Source organism: Panthera onca, chromosome D1, assembly GCF_046562875.1.
Source record: "Panthera onca isolate mPanOnc1 chromosome D1, mPanOnc1 haplotype 2, whole genome shotgun sequence".
Taxonomy (NCBI): domain Eukaryota; kingdom Metazoa; phylum Chordata; class Mammalia; order Carnivora; family Felidae; genus Panthera; species Panthera onca.
Window position 1 is genome coordinate 40826825 of NC_138348.1, and position 21419 is coordinate 40848243.

General features: G+C 37.8%; 1 protein-coding gene across 2 annotated transcripts in view; it reads right to left on the bottom strand.

Annotated features, from left to right (window-relative positions):
• Window positions 1–21419, bottom strand: part of LOC132660639 (L-lactate dehydrogenase C chain) — a 43028-nt gene that overhangs the window by 11537 nt on the left and 10072 nt on the right. For both annotated transcript variants that reach the window (XM_078433291.2, XM_078433293.2), the window contains exons 3-4: window positions 20418–20535; window positions 11709–11882 (exon numbers count right to left, since the gene is read on the bottom strand). In XM_078433291.2, the coding sequence (XP_078289417.1) occupies window positions 11709–11882; window positions 20418–20535 (292 nt within the window). The remainder of the gene's footprint in view (window positions 1–11708; window positions 11883–20417; window positions 20536–21419) is intronic.

Below are 21419 nucleotides of genomic sequence, written 5' to 3' on the forward strand. Positions count from 1 at the left end.
ATCAGTCAATTAATTTTACCTCCTTAACTACACTTAAATTTCTCCTTTCCTTCACCAGCCTCATCTAATCTATCAGCATCTCCTACCCAGAATAAAGCCACATGCATGACCAGGGTCATATGCAGATGTGAACATACTCAGAAAAAATGTGAGAAGATCCTAAGCTTTAGCCCCATCTGTCTTTGAGGCTTTGTGCAAACTGGAAGTGAAGGTTAAGCCACAGTTGTAAACTGCCAGGCTTAGTGTTGAGGGCATGCCCTAGCATGCACACAGAGCCCTCCAGCAAGGACTGGGAGATATTTTTTGGTTTCAAAACTGCAGAGAACAAGATGGAATCACTCATGTCAAGCAGTGATGGGCAGTGCAGCCAAGACCAGATATCACAGAGACCAGCACCAGCTGATGACGCACTCAGAACTGATAACCAGCAGAAACAGAGGAGATATGCAAAGGCCCAAGAGTGATTAAATCATTTTAAAAGGTGAGGATTTTTGCAGCAAACTGTCAGACTCCTTAGACACTGACCCCTCTATGTCTGATCACTTCAAAAAGGGAGCTGCCACCAAAGGTTGTGCCTGATTGATCTTTGAACAGAACAGACATCCTTTGCTGCTTGAACATAATAAACATTAAACTCCAACAGCTGACCTGGACTGGACCAAGGCCTTATCTCAACTGTGCACCCACAGACTGACTTCCCATTTGGTTCGTTAGCCTCCTACCCCTATTCTATCTTGTCTGTTGTGTGACTTGTGCTTTGCTTTGTGTGACATACAAGAAGCCAAGTTAAATATGTGAATGTCATCAAGTCTGGAATCCTGAACCTGCTTTATAATTACATTAACCCTGCTTTATGACTGAATAAAGCTGACATTGTGGAAAGACACAACCCACGTGTGCCTTCATAGCATGATCATGACAAGAACTTTAAGGAAAGTTCTGTTTGAACATCAGCTGACCACCAAACGAATGTATGTGGCCTATGACTACTGTGGCCATGTACAACAAAGAATATAGACCTTACAAAATTAATATATAAAAGTCATGAAACAAACTACTACAACAAGCATCAACAAAAACAAACTCTGAAAGGGGGGAATTTGATTTGCAGTTTTCATATTATAATTTTTTTGGCTTTTGGGTTGGGGCACCTGGGCGGCTCAGTCAGTTAAGCATCCGACTTTGGCTCAGGTCATGATCTCAGGGCCCATGAGTTCAAGCCCCGCATCGGGCTCTGTGCTGACAGCTCAGAGCTTGGAGCCTGCTTCAGATTCTGTGTCCCCCTCTTTCTCTGCCCCTCCCCCACTCACATTCTATCTTTCTCTCTCAAAAATAAATAAATGTTAAAAAAATAATTTTTTGCCTTTTTAAGTTTTTATTTTAATTCCAGTTAGTTAGCATACAGTGTTATATTAGTTTCAGGTGTACAATATAAAGATTCAATAACTGCATGCATCACCTGGTGCTCATCACAAGTGCCCTCCTTAATCCCCATCACATACTTAACTGATTCCCCCAACCCGCCTCCTGTCTGGTAACCATCAGTTTGTTTTCAATTGATGGTTTCAACTAAACCAATGTCTAGTTTCCAACAAAAATTATGAGGCATCAAATGAAACAAATAAGTATAGACAATACAAAGGAAAAGAAGCAATCAACAGAAACTGTTCCTAAAGTACCCCAGACTTTAAACAACTAACCTATCTTCAAGCCCACTGGTTCTTTCTTCTGCCTTCTCAATCTATTGTTGGGCCATCTAGTGAATTTTCATTTCAGTTAACTTTTCAACTTCAGAATTTCTATTTTAGTTCCTTTTTATAATTTCTATTTATTAATATTTCTTATTTGGTGAGACTTCAGCCTCTTATGTCCTTTAGTTCTTTAGACATGGCTTGCTTTAGCTGTAAATATATGTAAAATGGTTGGTTTAAAGTATTTGTCCGCTGGGATGCCTGGATGGCTCAGTCAGTTATGTGTCTAACTCTTGGTTTCGGCTCAGGTCATGATCTCATGGTTTGTTGGATGGAGCCCCGCATTGGGCTCTGTGCTAACAGTGCAGAGCCTGCTTGGGATTCTCTCTCTCCCTTTCTCTCTCTGCCCCTCCCCTGCTCTCTCTCTCTCTCCCTCTCTCTCTCTCTCTCAGAATAAATAAACTTAAACAAAAATGAAGTATTTGGTAAATCTTTGTTAATTATTATGGCTAGAACTTCCAGCACAATGTTGAATACAAGTAGTGAAATCAGGCATCTTGTCTTATTCTTAATCTTAGAGAGAAATATATCAGTCTTTCACTATTGAGTATGATGCTAGCTGTGGGTTTTTCAAGTTGAAGAAATTTCCTCCTACTCATACTTTACTGATTCTTTTTTTAAATCATGATTGGGTGTTGAATTTTGTGATATATTTTTCTGCATTTATTACCACTCTAATCATTATATAATATCATTCTTTGTCTCTAGTAACAATTTTTGTGTGAAAGTCTAATTTCTCTGGTATCAGTATAGCCACTCCAGCTCTCTTTTGGTTCCTGTGTATATGAAATATTTTTTCCATCCTTTTGCTTTCAGCTTACTGTGTCATTAAATCTAAAGTGAACCACTTGCAATTAGGCAAGAAAAAGAAATAAAAACCAAATTGGAAAGGAAGAAGTAAAACTATTTCTATTTGCAGATGACATGATCTTATATATAGAAAATCCTAAAGAATCCACAGACACACACACTCACAAACTATTAGAGCTGATAAATGAATTCAATAAAGTTGCAGGATACAAGACAACACTCAAAAATCACTTGTAATTCTAGGGGTACCTGGGTGGCTCAGTTGGTTAAGCATCCGACTTTGGCTCAGGTCATGATCTCACAGCTCATGAATTCAAGCCCCGCATTGGGCTCTACACTGACAGCTCAGCCCTATCAAAATTCCAATGATCTTTTTTGTGGAAATGAAAACAAAAATCCTAAAATGCATACGAAATTACATAGGGCCCTAAATAGTGAAAACAATTATGAAAAAGAATAACACAGCTGAAGAACTCACATTCTGACTTCAAAACTTAACTACAGAGCTACAGTAATCAAAACACTATGATGTTGGCATAAGGAGAGACATATCAATCAATGGAACACAAGTGACAGTCCAGAAAACCCACTCATATATGGTCAATGAGTTTTAGACAAAGGTGCTAAAACCATTCAATGGGGAAAGAAGAATATTTTCAAAAAATGCGGTTGAGACAAGAGGATATCCACATGCAAAAGAATGAAATTTGACTCTTACCTCACATCATGTACAAAGTTAGTTCCAGATGGCTCAAAGATCTAAATATAAGAGCTAGAAATATAGGGGTAAATCTTCATGACCTTGAGTTTGACATTGATTTCTTAGGTATGACACCAAAAGCATGAGTAACAAAAAGAGAAAAAGATAGATTGGCCTTCACCAAAATTAAATATTTTTATGTACAAAGTACACTATCAAGAAAGCAAAAAGACAATCCATGGAATGGAAGAATACATTTAAATCACAGATCTGATAAGAGTCCTATAGCCAGATATATAAAGAACTCGTATTACTCCTCAACCAAAAGGCAAACAACCCAATTTAAAAATGAGGAAAGAACTTGAATAGATGTTTCTCCAAGAAAATATACAAATGGCCAACAAGCATTGAAAAGATGCTCAAGGGGCACCTGGATGGCTCAGTCAGTTGAGCGCCCAACTTCAGCTCAGGTCATGATCTTGCGGTTCATGGGTTTGAGCCCTGTATCGGGCTCACTGCTGTCAGCCTGTCAGCACAGACCCTGCTGCAGATCCTCTGTCCCCTTCTCTCTACCCCTCCCCCTGCTGTGCTCTCTCAAAAATAAATAAATACAAAAAAAAAAAAAAAAAAAAAAGAAAGATGCTCAACATCATTAGGCACTAGGGAAATGCAAATCAAAACCACAATGAGATACCACTTCACATCCACTCAAATAGCTAAAATAAAAAATGTAGAAAATAACAAGTATTGGGGTGCCTGGGTAGCTCAGTTGATTGAGCGTCCAACTTCAGCTCAGGTCATGATCTCATGGTTTATGAGATCCAGCTCACTGCCGTCAGCACAGAGCCAGCTTCAGATCCTCTGTCCCCCTCTTTCTCTGCCTCTCCCCTGCTCATGCTCTCTCTCTCTCTCAAAAATATATAAACAGTAAAAAAAAGAAAATAAGTGCTGGTGGGGATATGGACAATAGGAACATTTACACACTGCTGATGGGAATGTAAAATAGTACAGCTACCAAGAAAAAAGTTTGGCAGTTACTAATTAATCATAGAATTATCATAAGACCCAGGATTGATCTTTCTTTCTTTCTTTCTTTCTTTCTTTCTTTCTTTCTTTCTTTTCAGAGAGAGAGAGGGAGAGAGAGAGAGTGTGTGTGCGCGCATGTACGCAAGAGGGAGAAGGAGACAGAAAATCTTAAGCAGGCTCCATGACCAGCACGGGAGCCAATGGGGGGCTCAATCCCACAACTGTGAGATCATGACCCCAGCCAAAATCAAGGGGCAGACGCTCAACCAACTAAGCTACCCAGGCACCCCCATATGACCCAGTGTTTCTACTCCTAGAGATATATGCAGGTGTTCAAACAAAAATTGTACATGAATATTCCTAACATCACTATTCACAATAGCCAAAAGGTAAAAACAATTCAAATGTCCATCAGCTGATAAATGGATAAATGGAATGTGATATATTACACACTGGAATATTTTCAGTCATAAAAAGTATTGATGCAGACCACAATATGGATGAACCTTGAAAACATTATTAAATTAAAGAAGCAATACTTTTACAAAAGGACACATATTGGATGATCCCATTTATATTAAATATCCAAAAGAGGCAAAACTATAGGTACAGAAAGCAAATTAGTGGTTGCCAGGAATGGAGAGAGGAAGGAATGAGAAGTGACTATTTAAGGGCACAAAGTTTCCATTTAGGGTGGTAAAGAAGCTTGAGCATTAGACAGTGGTAGTGGTTGCACAAAATAAAATTTACTTAATGTACTTAATGCCACTGAATTACACACTTTAAAATGGTTAAAATGGTAACATTTATGTTATATGTATTTTGCCATGATAAAAAATAGACTTTACCTCAAAAATTATTACTAGAGACAAAGAAAGACATTACACAATGATAAAAGGGTCAACTGATGCAGAAAAAAAGCATTTGACAAAATTCAACACCCATTCACGATTAAAAAAAAAAAACTCTCTGGAGTGCCTGGGTGGCTCAGTCAGTTAAGCCCCACTCTTGATTGTGGCTCAGGTCATGATCTCACAGTTCATGAGATTCAGCCCTGCATCGGGCTCTGTGCTGACAGCACAGAACTTGCTTGGAATTCTCTCTCCCCCTCTCTCTCTGCCCCTTCCCCATTTGTGCAAGCGCTCTCCCTCTCTCTCAAAAATAAGTAAATAAAATTACAAAAACCATAATGCTATTGGAATGACTAAAATTGAGGAGACTGACAATACAAAATGTCGGCAGGGATGTGGAGCACGTAGAACACTCTTAGAGTGCTTATGGGAATGTAAACTGGGATACCACTTTGGAAAACTGTTTGGCAGCTTCAGCAGAGTTAAGCATATACCTGCCATATAAGCCATCCATTTTACTCTCGTGTATTTACCCAGAGAAATGATGACATACACCCATGAAAATTCTTGTTTACAAGTGTTTCCAGCAGCTTTATTCATAATACCTAAAAACTGGAAATAACCTAAATATCTACCAATGGACAAATGGATAGGAATGGATAAACAAAAAACCATTTAAAATTATTAAAAAAAAAAAAAAAACCACTTTCCAGCAGTAAAAAAAAAAAAGAACAGATCACCAATATACCAAGCTACATGGATGAATCCAAAAATAATCATGCTGGGTGAGAGAAAACAGACCAAAAAAAGGCTATTTGGTATGATTCCATTATATGAGATTCCAGAAAACGGGGCCAGAGGTGGAATAAAGGATGGACTGCAAAGGGGCACAAGAAAAGCTTTGGAGGTAATGGAAAGGTACTTACCTTGATTATGGTGGTGGTTTCATGAGTGATTACATCTATCAATATTCACTGTGGAATGATGTCAGCAATACAGCCAAATAAGACATACCTCACTCACCACCCAACCCTCAAAATGACAATCTGGCATCCACGCATGGACAAAAGTGCCTTTGTTGGAGCTGTGTGATCCAGCATCATGCACCAAAGAACCCAGAAGGAGACGTGCCTGTCAGGCATGTAATAGGCAAAGGGACCTCAGTCCCAGCTGTGGACCCTGCAATGGCCCATGAGTCAGCTCTAGCCCCACTCTGCTCAAGTTCAGGAGCTCCCGGAAAACAATGTCTTAGACAATCCACCCATCTACAGGAGAGACTTTGTGGAAGTTCAGGGTTCTAGCTGAGAAGTCCCGGCACACCACTGGGGCAAAATACTATGAGTTTGGATGTATTGGAGAGGGTAAGAGAAACAGTTTGACTTTACTTGCCTCACTCCTCCCCTGAGGTAGAAGAGCTCACTGCTAAAAGAGATCTTAGTCCATGATTTCTCCCACAGGTGAAAGTCAGAGTGTGTGAGTAAGCATCTACCTTCACTAGCTAGGCAGACTGCTGCCAAAGAAGCCCATCTCTCTCTCTCACCCCATCCAGAGTATTGAGTCATGAGCTGTACGAGTGAGGAATGAGAAAAGGCTAAGAGTGGCAGACAGGACTCTCATAGGGGCATTATAGGACATAGATCCTACTAAATGTGTTGTAGACCTTATCAGGAAGACTGCCCCCGGGCCACTGGGGATGCCTTGATAGTGGACTCCCCTATTTAACCCACAGGCAATCCTAGCATTCCACACACTCACCCCACAGGCCCCCCTCACTGTGACTGGCTCCCTGTATGCACTCTCACTGACAAGAGTGAGCATTGTCAAACAGCTAGTGAGCACAGGCAGAAAGCTGGTCTGGATCTGTGGGTCAGAAAGAGACTGCAAACTTCAGCTTAAGCTACAAAAACCCCCCAACAAACAAAAGTCCGTGACCAGATGGCTTCACAGGCAAGTTCTACCAACATTTAGAGAAAAGCTAGTATCTATTCTTCTCAAACTATTCCAAAAAATAGAAAAGGAAGGAAAACATCCAAATTCATCCTATGAGGCCAGTATTACCCTAATACCAAAACCAGATAAAAGCATCACTTAAAAAGAGAGCTACAGGCCAATATCCCTGATGAACATAGATGCAAAAGTTCTCAATAAAATACTAGCAAACCGAATCCAACAATACATTAAAAACATAATTCACCACGATCAAGTGAGATTTATTCCTGGGTGGCAAGGGTGGCTCAATATTTACAAATTAATCAAAATGATACATCACATTAATAAAAGAAAGGATAAGAACCACATGATCACTTCAACAGATTCAGAAAAAGCATTTGACAAAGTACAACACCCATTCATGATAAAACCCCTCAACCAAGTAGGCTTAGAGGGAACATATCTCAACATAATAAAGGCCATATAAGAAAAACACACAGCTAATATAATCCTCAAAGGGGAAAAACTGGGAGCTTTTCCTCTATGGTCAGGAACAAGACAAGGATGTCCACTCTCACCACTTTTATTAAGCATAGTACTGGAAGTCCTAGCCACAGTAATCAGACAACAAAAGGAAATAAAAGGCATCCAAATCAGCAAGGAAAAAGAGAAACTTTCACTATTTGCACATAACATGATACTATACATGGAAAACCCCAAAGAATACACACACACACACACACACACACACACACACACACACCACCGCCACCACCACCACCAAGAACAACAACAACAACAACAACAAAACAAAAAACTGCTAGAACAGATAAATGAATTCAGTAAAGTTACAGGATACAAAATCAACATACAGAAATCTGCTACATTTCTATATACCAATAATGAAGCAGCAGAAAGATAAACTAAGGAATCAATCCTTGCACTTTACACTTGCATCAAAAACAATAAGATACCTAGGAATAGACCTAACCAAAAAGATGAAAGGCCTCTACTCAAAACACTGATGGAAGAAACTGAATATGATGCAAAGAAGTGGAAAGATATTCATTGCTCATAGATTGGAAGAAAAAATATTGTTAAAATGTCTATACTCCCCAAAGCAATCTACACATTTAATGCAATCCCTATCAAAATACCAAGGTCATTTTTCACAGAGTTAGAACAAACAATAGTAAAATTTGTATGGAACCACAAAAGATCCTGAATAGCCAAAGCAACCCTGAAAAGGAAAAGCAAAGCTGGAGACATCATAATTCCGGACTTCAAGTTATATTACAAAGCTGTAGTGATCAAAACGGTATGGTACTAGCACAAAAATAGATACATAGATCAATGGAACAGAATAGAAAACCCAGAAATATACCCAAAGCTATACGGTCAATTCATCTTTGACAAAGCTAGAAAGAATATCCAATGGGAAAAAGACTGTCTCTTCAACAAATGGTGCTGGGAAAACTAGACAGCTACATGCAAAAGAATGAAACTGGACCACTTTCTTACACCATACACATAAATAAACTCAAAATGGATTTAAGTCCTAAATATGAGGCTGAAAACCATTAAAATTCAAGAAGAGAGCACAGGCAGTGACCTCTTTGACATCAGCTATAGCAACTTCTTTCTAGATATGTCTCCTAAGGTAAGGGAAACCAAATCAAAAATAAACTATTGAGACTACATCAAAATACAAAGCTTCTGCATAGTGAAGAAAACAATCAACAAAACTAAAAGGCAGCCTCTGAATGGGTGGAGATATTTGCAAATGATGTATATGATAAAGGGTTTGTATCCAAAATATATAAAACTCAACACCCAAAAAATGAATTATCCAATTAGAAAATGGGCAGAAGACATGAGCAGATATTTTTCCAAAGAAGATATTCAGATGGCTAACAGATACATGAAAAGATGCTCATCATCACTTATCACCAGGGAAATGCAAATCAAAAGCACAATGAGATATCATATCACACCTGTTAGAATGGCTAAAATCAAAAACACAAGAACAACAAGTGTTGGCAAGAATGTGGAGAGAGAAGAGCCCCATGTGCTGTTGGTGGAAATATAAGTTGGTATGACCAATTTCTTCAAAAATTTAAAGACAGAAATACCATATGGTCCAATAATTCTGCTATTGGGTATTTATCCAAAGAAAGTGAAAACACTTATTTGAAAAGAGAAATGCATCCCTATGTTTATTGCAGCAATAGCCAAGATATGGAAGCCAGGTAAATGTCCACCAATAGACAAATGGATAAGGAAAAGACAGCATATAATGGAATATTATACAGCTATAAAGAATGAGATTGTGCTATTTGAGAAAACATGGATGGACCTAGAAGGTATTATGTTAAGTGAAATAAATCAGACTGAAAGACAAATACCATATGATTCCACTCATAAGTGGAATCCAAAAAAAAAAAAAAAAAAAAAAAAGAATAAACAAACAAAAAGCAAAATCAGACCTATAAATACAGAGAATAAACTGATGTTTGCAAAAGGGGAGTGATATGGGGGATTGGGCAAAATGGGTGAAGAGGAGAAAGAGATACAGTCTTCCAGTTATGAAATGAGTAAGTCATGGGATTAAAAGACACAGCACCAGGGAAAAAAAAGATGTGATACACACACACACACACACACACACACAATTTATATATACAATTTATATACAATATATACACAATTTAATATTCAGCTACAAGAAAGAAGGAAATCCTGCCATTTGTGATAGCATGGATGGATCTTAAGGGCATTATACTAAGCGAAATAAGTCTGACAGAGAAAGACAAATACTGTATGATGTCACATGTGGAATTAAAAAAGCCAAACTCAAAAACAAAGAGGTGGTTGCCAGGGACTGGGGGAGGGAGAGAAATGGAGAAATGTCAGTCAAAGGATACAAACTTTCAGTTATTAAATGAATAAGTTCTGAGGATCTAATATATAGCATGGTGACTATAGTTAACGATATGGTATTATATACTTAAAAATTGCTAAGACAGTAGGGGTGCCTGGGTGGCTCAGTCAGTTAAGCATCTGACTCTTGGTTTCAGCTCAGATCATGATCTCACAGTTCACGAGTTCGAGCCCTGCATCTGGCTCTGTGCTGACAGCGTGGAGCCTGCTTAGGATTCTCTCTCTCCTTCTACCTGCCCCTACCCCGCTATCATTGTCTCTGTCTCTCTCTCTCAAAAAAAACAAAAACAAAAACAAAAAAACAAAAACGTTAAGACAGCAAATCTTAAATGTTATCCCCATAAAAAGGAAATGCTAATTATGTGAGGTAATGGAAGTATTAACTAACACTACTGTGGCAGTCATTTTGCAATATACAAGTATATCAAATCATCATAGTATATATACCTTAAACTTACACATTATAGGTCAATTGTATCTCTTTTTTTTTCAGTAGCTTTATTTTTTTATTTTTTTATTTTTGAAATTTATTGTCAAATTGGTTTCCATACAACACCCAGTGCTCATCCCAAAAGGTGCCCTCCTCAATACCTATCACCCACCCTCCCCTCCCTCCCACCCCCCATCAGCCCTCAGTTTGTTCTCAGTTTTTAAGAGTCTCTTATGCTTTGGCTCTCTCCCACTCTAACCTCTTTTTCTTTCTTTTTTTTTTTTTTTCCTTCCCCTCCCCCATGGGTTTCTGTTAAGTTTCTCAGGATCCACATAAGAGTGAAAACATATGGTATCTGTCTTTCTGTGTATGGCTTATTTCACTTAGCATCACACTCTCCAGTTCCATCCACGTTGCCACAGAGGGCCATATTTCATTCTTTCTCATTGCCAGATAGTACTCCATTGTGTATATAACCCACAATTTCTTTATCCATTCATCAGTTGATGGACATTTAGGCTCTTTCCATAATTTGGCTATTGTTGAGAGTGCTGCTATAAACATTGGGGTACAAGTGCCCCTATGCATCAGCACTCCTGTATCCCTTGGATAAATTCCTAGCAGTGCTACTGCTGGGTCATAGGGTAGGTCTATTTTTAATTTTCTGAGGAACCTCCACACTGTTTCCCAGAGTGGCTGCACCAATTTGCATTCCCACCAACAGTGCAAGAAGGTTCTCGTTTCTCCACATCCTCTCCAGCATCTATAGTCTCCTGATTTGTTCATTTTGGCCACTCTGACTGGCGTGAGGTGATATCTGAGTGTGGTTTTGATTTGTATTTCCCTGATGAGGAGCGATGTTGAGCATCTTTTCATGTGCCTGTTGGCCACCTGGATGTCTTCTTTAGAGAAGGGTCTGTTCATGTTTTCTGCCCATTTCTTCACTGGATTGTTTTTTAGGTGTGGAGTTTGGTGAGCTCTTTATAGATTTTGGATACTAGCCCTTTGTCTGATATGTCATTTACAAATATCTTTTCCCATTCCATTGGTTGCCTTTTAGTTTTGTTGGTTGTTTCCTTTGCTGTGCAGAAGCTTTTTATCTTCATGAGAGGTCAATTGTATCTCAATAAAGCTAGAAAAAACCTTATTGTATTATATACTTTGAATGGGTGCAGTTTATTGTATACAAATGTTACATCAATTAAGTTGCTTTTTAAAAATGCTATGGAAAGATCATCTTGATTCAGTTAAAGGGAGGATAAAAGACTTACCTGGATTTGAAACAATAAGCATCTTACAGTCAGGACTATGATGGACTATGGTAGGAATGATCGATTTCATAATGTTCACATTACGTTGGACCAGGGCAAGGCGACTTTCTCCCTCCTGCTGCCGCGCACCTGCTGTGACAATAACCAATTTGGAGTTTGCAGATACACTGTAATCTAAAAAGGAAACAAAAGGCAATACTTGTATCAAGAATGCCATAATTACTGTGCCTTACTTCTTTAAACGTGTTTGCAGATGAACAGACTTTCCAGACTTTCCAAGACCAAGAAGGCCTTGTCACTATGACTTACCAGTTTTCACATTTTAAAAAATAATAACAAATCCTACCAACCCATTTAGCCCACATTCTCATTTCTTATTAAGACCTGAGTCAATGCAAGTCAGCTCCCTCTGGTTTCTTAGAAATACCTTATGAAGCTTAGAACTCTGAGAATTTATGTATCTGTTTCAGGATTCTAAGGATAAGCATGTATTTACTTCTAATTATTATAAGGGATGAGATTTGAGATCACAGAGAAGTTCTTGATCCACACAAGAAAGTAAACTACTTTATAAGTCTGATGACCAGTCATAAAATTGTTTCACCTATTAAATCCAATGATAATATAATATGATGCTCATTATCCCATACTGGACTTTTAAAAAGTTATTATATACCTGGAAGTTATTTGCCATATGGATATAAAAAATTAAATTAACTAAAATCTATATATCCCATCTCCATTGGAAAAAAAAAAACTTAAAAAAACTTGTATGCTTTTTTTATTTGTTTGTTGTTGTTTTTTTTTTAACTAATCTCTACATCCAACTTAGGGCTTGAACTCATGGCCTCAAGATTAAGAGTCACATGCTCTTCTGACTGAGTCTGCAAGGCAATCCTATACTCTTAAAATAGGAAATCTGGGGGCGCCTGGGTGGCTCAGTCGGTTAAGCGGCCGACTTCGGCTCAGGTCATGATCTCGCGGTCCGTGAGGGCTGTGAGTTCGAGCCCCACGTCGGGCTCTGTGCTGACAGCTCAGAGCCTGGAGCCTGTTTCAGATTCTGTGTCTCCCTCTCTCTGACCCTCCCCTGTTCATGCTCTGTCTCTCTGTGTCTCAAAAATAAATAAATGTTAAAAAAAATTTTTTTTTAAATAGGAAATCTGCTGGGGCGCCTGGGTGGTTCAGTTGGTTGAGTGTCCAACTTCAGTTCAGGTCATGATCTCTCAGTTTATGGGTTTGAGGCCAGCGTTGGGCTCTGTGCTGACAGCTCAGAGCCTGGAGCCTGCTTCGGATTCTGTGTCTCCCTCTCTCTCTGACCCTCCCCCGTTCATGCTCTGTCTCTCTCTCTCAAAAATAAACATTAAAAAAAAAAAGTCCTCTTCACGCTGCCCTGTTTGATTTTTTTTAAAAAAAGTCTATTCTTGGACCTTTGAATTTCTAAGTGAATCTTAGAACAAATTTAGTATCTATAACAACAACGGATTTTTTAGGGTTTTGACTATAGTTGCATATGATCATAATCAATATGAAAAGAATGAATGCCTTACAATACGGAGACTTTTTTGTACAAGGCCTATCTAGTTAGGTATTTAATATTATCCAATAAGGCTGTATTCTTTCCTGTATAAAAGCTCTTAAAGATATTTTGTTAGATATATTCACGTGCACTTCCTATTTTTGAGGAAAACATAAATAATAGCTTTAAGTTCTTTTGCTTGTTTTTGACATACATAAACACAATGGATTCTTTATTAATAGCTTCATGTCCAGCAACCTCACTAAACACTTAGTTCTATATGTTGTCCTTGTTACATTTTTTTTTTCCATTACCTTCTTTTTTATTCACCCGGTATGTTTTTGTAATTTTACTTCTTCCCCTTTACTAATTTAGAAGTTACACCATTTCTATTCTTTTAAAGGTTGTCACATAAGTTACAATATGTGGGGCACCTGGGTGGCTCAGTTGGTTGAGCGTTCGACTTTGGCTCAGGTCATGATCTCACAGTGTGTGGGTTCCAGCCCCACGTCGGGCTCTGTACTGACAGCTCCGAGCCTGGAACCTGGTTCAGATTCTGTGTCTCCCTCGCTCTCTGCCCCTCCCCACTCACACTCTGTCTCTCTCTCCTTCAAAAACAAGTACACATTTAAAAAATTTTTAAAAAGAAATAAATGTAAAAAAATAAAAATTTAAATTAAAACAATTAAATAAATAAAAGGTTACAATACGCATACTTGACTTATCCAAGTCCAAAGATAATCATCACCTTTCCACCTTCCCTAATGACTGAGGAACTTAGAATACAACTTCATTCACCACTACTACCTTTCATCCCCAGATTTATATGCTATATTTAAAATTTTTTAATCCCATAAGACATTATAGTCTTATACAATTTACATTTATTTAGATTTGTCCTCATTTTTACCATTTTCTGTGCTCTTCATATTTTGCATCTCAGACCTGAGATCATTTTTCTTTTGTCTTAAGTATATATTTTTGTGTTTTTATTAGCAAGGTTCTGACGGCAACTATCTCAGTCTTTGTCTGAAAACGTCTTTATTTTAACCGTATCCTTGAAAGATATTTGTGCTATGTAGGGATTCTGGATTGACATTTACTCTCTCTCAGCACATTAAAGATACCATTTCAGGGGCACTGGATGGCTCAGCTGGTTAAGCGTCTGACTTCAGCTCAGGTCTTGATCTCACAGTTTGTGAGTTTGAGGCCCACATCTGGCTCTCTGCTATCAGGATGGAGCCTGCCTTGGATCTTCTGTCCCCTTTCTCTCTGCCCATCCCCTCCCCCATCTCATTCTCTCTCAAAAATAAATAAACGTAAAAAAATAAAGATAACATTTCATTGTATTCTGGTTTCACTGTGCTATTGATGTATCAATTACTCTCTCCCTTTTCTGTAGGTAATTTGTCTAGTGACAATTTTTTCTTTTCTTTGCCTTTAGTGTTCTCTAATTTCACAAGAAATGTATCTAGGTAGGATTTTATATTCATCCTTCTTGAGATTATTTGGCTTGAATGTATGGGTTGTTTTTCATTAGTTCTCAAAAATCAGGGGTGCCTTAGTGGCTCAGTAGGTTAAGCATCCAACTCTTGATTCCAGCTCAGGTCATGATCTCACAGTTTGTGAGTTTGAGCCCCGCATTGGACTCCACACTGACAGCATGAAGACTGTTTGGGATTCTCTCTCTCCCTCTCTCTCTGCCCCTCCCCCACTCACATTCTCTCTAAAAAAAATTGTACAATCATACTCTCTTCAAATATTTCCTCTGCCCCACTTTTCCAATTAAATGTACATGACACTTTATCCCTCTATCCTGTATGATTCTTAACCTGTCATATTTTCTACTTCTTGCTGTTGTCTGTGTAATTGCCTTAAACTTATCATTTCTCTCTTCAAATGTATCTGCTCTATTATTAAACCCACTAATTGAGTTTTTTATTTCACTCTATTTAATATTTAGAAGTTATATTTGGCTATTTTAAAATCTGGTGTTAATAGTTTCCTGTCTTATACTGGTATTTTCCAGCTTGTCCTTTATTTCTTTAAATGGAATAATCATAGTTAATTTATAATTTGTGTTTCATAATTTCAGTATCTGAAATCTATGATGGCCTTTTCTGTTATCTCTGCTGGTTCTTGCTCATGTATTTTCTTTGTAGATTTAATTATTCCTACTGTAAGATGTTCAGGTGGGGGGGGGGGGGGCGGATTTTACTTGTGGAGGTTCTTTGAGGCCTGAAATAAAGTGGATTTCTTCCAGAGACTATCTTAAGTCCTAAGACTGCTTAAGGTTTTTTTGGAATTCAGATAAGGGCCAGCTGGTGGCTACAAGTTCTTAGCCACTATTTCCCTCCTTTACTAAAGCAACTGACACACTTGATTTTACTGTCAGTCCCCAGAGGTAGGGAGAAAGGAATTATTTCTAGGTCATCCTTATATTAAGGATTGGCAAATGAGGGCCAGCAAGCCAAATCTGGCAGACCACCTGTTTTAGTAAAAAAAAATCTCATTGGAACATAGCCACACCTACACACACATTGTTGATGGCTGCCTTAGAATTACAATAGCAGAGTTGAGTAAGTTTTCACAGAGACTGTATAGCCCACAAAGCCTAAAATATTTACTATCTGATCCTTCACAAAAAAGTTTACTAGCGGTGCTGGTGCCGGGGTGGCTCAGTTGATTAAGCCTCTGACTCTTGATTTTGGCTCAGGTCGTGATCTCACAATTAATGAGTTTGATTCCCACATCAGGCTCTGTGCTGACAGCTTGGGATTCTCTTTCTCTTCCCCTCTCTCTGCCCTTTCCCTGCTCTCTCTCTCTCAAAATAAATAAATAATTCTTTCAAAAGTTGACTAACCCCTGGTATCCATTGGGGTTCCAGCTTTATGGGGTTACCTCCTATGCAACTCTGTAAATTAAGCTCTGTCTCCAGCCTCCTAAATCCTATGAGACAGTGGAAGCCAAAATTAAAGTTCAGAGTTTGGCTAATGCTAGCTAGTGAAAACTAGCTACAATGCTTGGCCTAACTCTCTAGTTTCCTGACTTCACTCAGTGCCTATCAATTCTTGAAATATTGAAAGGAGTGCTCGCTTCGGCAGCACATATACTAAAATTGACATATTGAAAGGATTGAAAATTTATTTCTTTCATACTTTATGCAGGAATTTTATTATTTATAGCAAAAATATTGACCCAGGTATTTATCTTGCCACATTAGTAGAAAATAAAGACTGAATGATTTTTTTTAAGTATTTTAATACAGCAGGATCTCTTTTAACCTGACTCCACCGAACTGATTCAGTAGATTTACTGATGTAAAACATACGGACACCCAGGGCACACTGAATACTCTGAACCAGTACATCTCCATAGGGGAGGTCTGTGTACTTCTGTTCATTAGTTGTTACATATCAAGAATTAGTCATGTTTATATCCAAATGTATTTATGCCAATTATATCTGCTAATTACATAATACAATGTACGTCACCAAAATACAAGTGTGAATGAAATGCATGGTAAAGGTAACCACTATACTCAGGATTGAGACATGAACAGATGTAACACAGAACATATCAACTGAATTGGTAATGTTTTATTATTTCTTGCTAGCTGTTGGATACATTGATGTTTGTTATAAACTCTTTTTATATGTCAAGTACCATAATTAATTTTTTAAAATAATTGTTTTCTTTTTAAAGTTTATTCATTTATTTTGAGAGAGAAAGAGAGTGTGCAAGCAGGAGAGGGGCAGAGGGAGACAGAGAGAGAATCTAAAGCAGGCACCACATTATCAGTGTGGAGCCAACACAGGACTCAATCTTATAAACCCTGAGATCATGACCTAAGCTGAAATCAAGGGTTGGATACTTAACCAACTGAGCCACTCAGGTGCCCCTAAATAATTGTTTCTAAGAAAATTAAGTTGAGGAGCGCCCGACTCCTCAACAAAGTGTCCGACTTTGGCTCAGGTCATGATCTCATGATTTATGGATTCAATCCCTGTGTCAGGCTCTGTGCGGACAACTCAGAGCCTGGAGACGACTTCGGATTCTGTGTCTCCCTTTCTCTCTCTGCCCCCCCCCCCCACCCATGCTCTGTCTCTCTCTCTCTCTCTCTCAAAAATAAATATTTAAAAAGTTGTAAAAAAAAAAAAAGGGGGGGGGGCACCTGTGTAGCTCAGTTGGTTAAGTCTCTGACTTCAGCTCAGGTCATGATCTCACAGTTTATGAGTTCAAGCCCCATGTCAGGTTCTGTGCTGACAGCTCAGAGCCTGGAGCCTGCTTCAGATTCTGGGTCTCCCTCTCTCTCTGCCCCACTCATTGTCTGTCTCTCTCTCTCTATCTCTGTCTCAAAAAATAAACATTAAAAAGATTTAAAAACTGTAAAAAAGAAAAAATAAAATTAAGTTGAATGCCTTGGAAAGACATATTAAAATCAAGTTGTTTAAAAATTGTCCTTTTAGGTGAGAGAAATAAAAATGAAGGAAAACAATAAAAATTGAGAGTTTTGTGACTGTTTCATAAATGTCTTCAAGTTAATTGTAGTACTTTAATGAAACTGAAATGATCACTATTGGTGTGCTTTTAAAAAGATACTGCAAAATTCAATTAGCTGAACTATACTCAAATCAGAAAACCAACAAATGAACTTCTAAGTACATTTCCATGTTTTAGGTCAACATAAAACGTCTATGATGTTTGTCTTTTTCTGACTGACTCACTTTGCTTAGTATAATACTCACTAGCTCCATCCATGTCATTGCAAATGGCAAGATTGCATATTTTTTTATGGGTGAGTAATATTACCTTGTATATATATACTATATCTTCTTTATCCATTCATCAGTTGATGGCTATTTGGGTTCTTTCCATAATTTGGTTATTGTTGATAATTCTGCCATAAACATCAGGGTGCATGTATCCCTTTGAATTAATATTTTTATATCCTCTGGGTAAATACCCAGTAGTGCAATTGCTGGAAAGTAGGGTAGTCCTATTTTTAACTTTTTGAAGAAACTCCATACTTTTTTCTAGAGTGGCTGCACCAGTTTGCCTTCCCAGCAACAGTGTAAGAGGGTTGCCCTTACTCCACATCCTCGCCAACACCCATTATTTCTTGTGTTGTTGATTTTAGCCACTCTGACAGGTATAAGCTGATATCTCATTTCAATTCGTATTTCTCTAATGATCAGTGATGTTGAGCATATTTTCATGCGTCTGTTGGCCATCTGTATGCTTTCTTCAGAAAAATGTCTATTCACGTCTTCTGCCTATTTTTGGATTGTTTTTTCAGTGTTGAGTTGTATAAGTTCTTTATATATTTTGGATACTAACCCTTTATCAAATATGTCATTTGCAAATACCTTCTCCCATTCTGTAGGTTGTCTTTTAGTTTTGTCGATTGTTTCCTTTGTCAATTTGCTTTCCTCCCATTCTGTAGGTTGTCTTTTAGTTTTGTCGATCCTTCCTTTGCAGAAGCTTACTTTATTTATTTATTTATTCAGATTTTGAAGTCATCTCCACACCCAGCATGGGCCTCAAACTCACAATCCTGAGATCAAGAGTCACATTCTCTACCAACTGAGCCAGCCAGTGCTCCTGCAAGCTTTTTATGTTGATAAAGTCCCAACAGCTTATTTTTGTTCCCCTGTCTCAGAAGATATAGCTAGTTAGAAGTTGCTGCAACTGCTGTCAAAGAGGTTACTGCCTGTGTTCTCCTCTAGGATTTTAATGGCTTCCTGTTTCACATTTAGGTCTTTAATCCATTTTGAGTTTATTTTTGTGTATGGTGTTAGAAAGTGGTCCAGTTTCATTCTTTTGCATGTTGCTGTCCACTTTTCCCAACACCATTTGTTGAAGAGACTGTCTTTTTTCCATTGGATATTCATTCTTCCTTTGTTACAGGTTAATTGGCCACATAATTTTGGGTTTATTTCTGGGTTTTCTGTCTACTCCATTGATCTGTGTACCTATGTTTATGCCGGTACCACACTGTTTTAATTACTACCACTTTGTAATATAGCTTGAAATCTGGAACTGTGATACCTCCAGTGATGGCTCCTAACACACATTTTTAAATTAAGTAACCACCCTCAGTTCCAATCATGTTAGGCAAGAGGGCTTTAGTAGAACGTATATCTATTGAATCAGATCACCAAAGAGTGCATTATGCACTTTAGTGTATGATAATTATTTTTCCTAATTCTCTAAGGCTTCTTATTTGGTCAACAGATGATGCTAATGCTAATGGGGCCAAGCTCCCCATTTCCTGTAGTATGGCCTCACACTATACCTTGAAAACTGGTCCTCTATAAACACAAAAAGGAAACCAGGTTAAAGAGTATAGATATGTATATCAACAATATTACAAAAAGTATTCAAGACATAACCTTGGGAAAATGTAGAAGATGGAATGACAAGTTTAAAAAGCATTTATCCAGGGGCACCTGGGTGGCTCAGTTGGTTGAGCATCCAACTTTGGCTCAGGTCATGATCTCATGGTTCATGAGTTCAAGCCCCACATTGGGCTCCCTGCTCTCAATGCAGAGCCTACTTCAGATCCTCTCTCCCCCTCTCTCTGTTCCTCCCAAACTGGTACTGTCTCAAAAGTAAATAAACATTTTTTAAAAATAAAAAATAAAAAGCATTTATCTAATATGACACAAATGAATAGGAAAAAGAAACAAACAAAACCATTAACAGGAGAGATTTTGATTTTTTTTTACATTTACTTTTTCTTATACATTATAAATACTTTATATTTTCCAAGTTTTCTCAAATTTGAATGGAATGTTCTTTTTTTTAATTAACCCTTCAAGCAAAAATTAACCTTTTAAACTGTATGTCCTAATGATAGTGGTGCTACTTTTAATTTTATATTTATGAATATCAATATGGTAAAATTCATTACTCTTTTTTAAAGCTCTGAAAAGAACGCTATAAAATTAAAACTAACCAGGGCACCTGGGTGGCTCAGTCGGTTAAGCGTCTGATGTTGGCTCAGGTCATGATCTCACTGCTGGTGGGTTCAAGCCCCACATCAGGCTCTGTGCTGACAGCTCAGAGCCTAGAGCCTGCTTTGGATTCTGTATCTTCCTCCCTCTCTCTGCCCCTTCCCCACTCACACTCTGTCTCTCTGTCTCTTAAAAAATAAACATTAAAAAAAATTTTTTTTAATTAAAACTAACCTTTTCCAGAGGTAATCTTTGGAGTATTAAAGAAAAGACTGCCATGCTGAAGATCCATTGTTTCTCCCTTCAATTTGTCCACTGCAACATCAACAAGGGCAAGTTCATCGGCCAAATCCTAAAATACATCAAAGTTTTGAATAACGTGATCGGAAGAATGTTCCTATTTCAGTTTTAGAAATTTGAGGAAAATTTCTGTGTGGTTACTTCATAATCAAAATAGTTATATTTTAGTATAAAAATGATATAAAAATGATAGTTTGTGGATGTGCATAGAGTGACAAGAAGTCAAAGTAAGTGATAGAATGTAGCAAAAATTACTAATTGCTTTGCCTTCATATAATTGTTGTTTTTTAGAAGTGTGTTTTTTCTACTTCAGATAATAGTTTTAAAACAATGAAAAGTTATTAAATTTTTTCAAAGGACTTTATTATATTTAACCCTTATGCCCAATTTTTAAATTGGCTGAAGTTTTTTTTAGTATGCATCCTTATGGCCAAAATAGAAAGGTGCTCCCCTGTGGGAACCCACATTTTTATGTGGTTCAGAACAGCACATTTAATGTCAGACCTCCAACCTAGGGGTAGACAGGAATATAACCAGACCATAGCTCCCAGTCAGCCATGCAATCACAGAGGTAAACAATGAATACACTTACACCATTCTGTTTTTTGCTTTCAGTCCCATATTCAATAAATTTTGTGAGATATTCAACACTTTAGTATAAAATAGTCTTTGTGTTTCATGGTTTTACCCAACTGTAAGCTAATATAATTGTTCTGAGCATGTTTAAAAGGTAGGCTAGGCTAAGCTATGATAGGTGGAATAGGTATATTAAATACATTTTCAACTTAGGATGTTTTCAACTTATGATGAGTCTATTGGAATGTAACCTCATCATAAATCCAGGAAGATCTGTACAGTCTCCCTTTTGCTTACTCTAATTTGAATTCAGTTTTACCAAGTGAAACAGAATATGGAACTATATAGAAGGAAATTTCC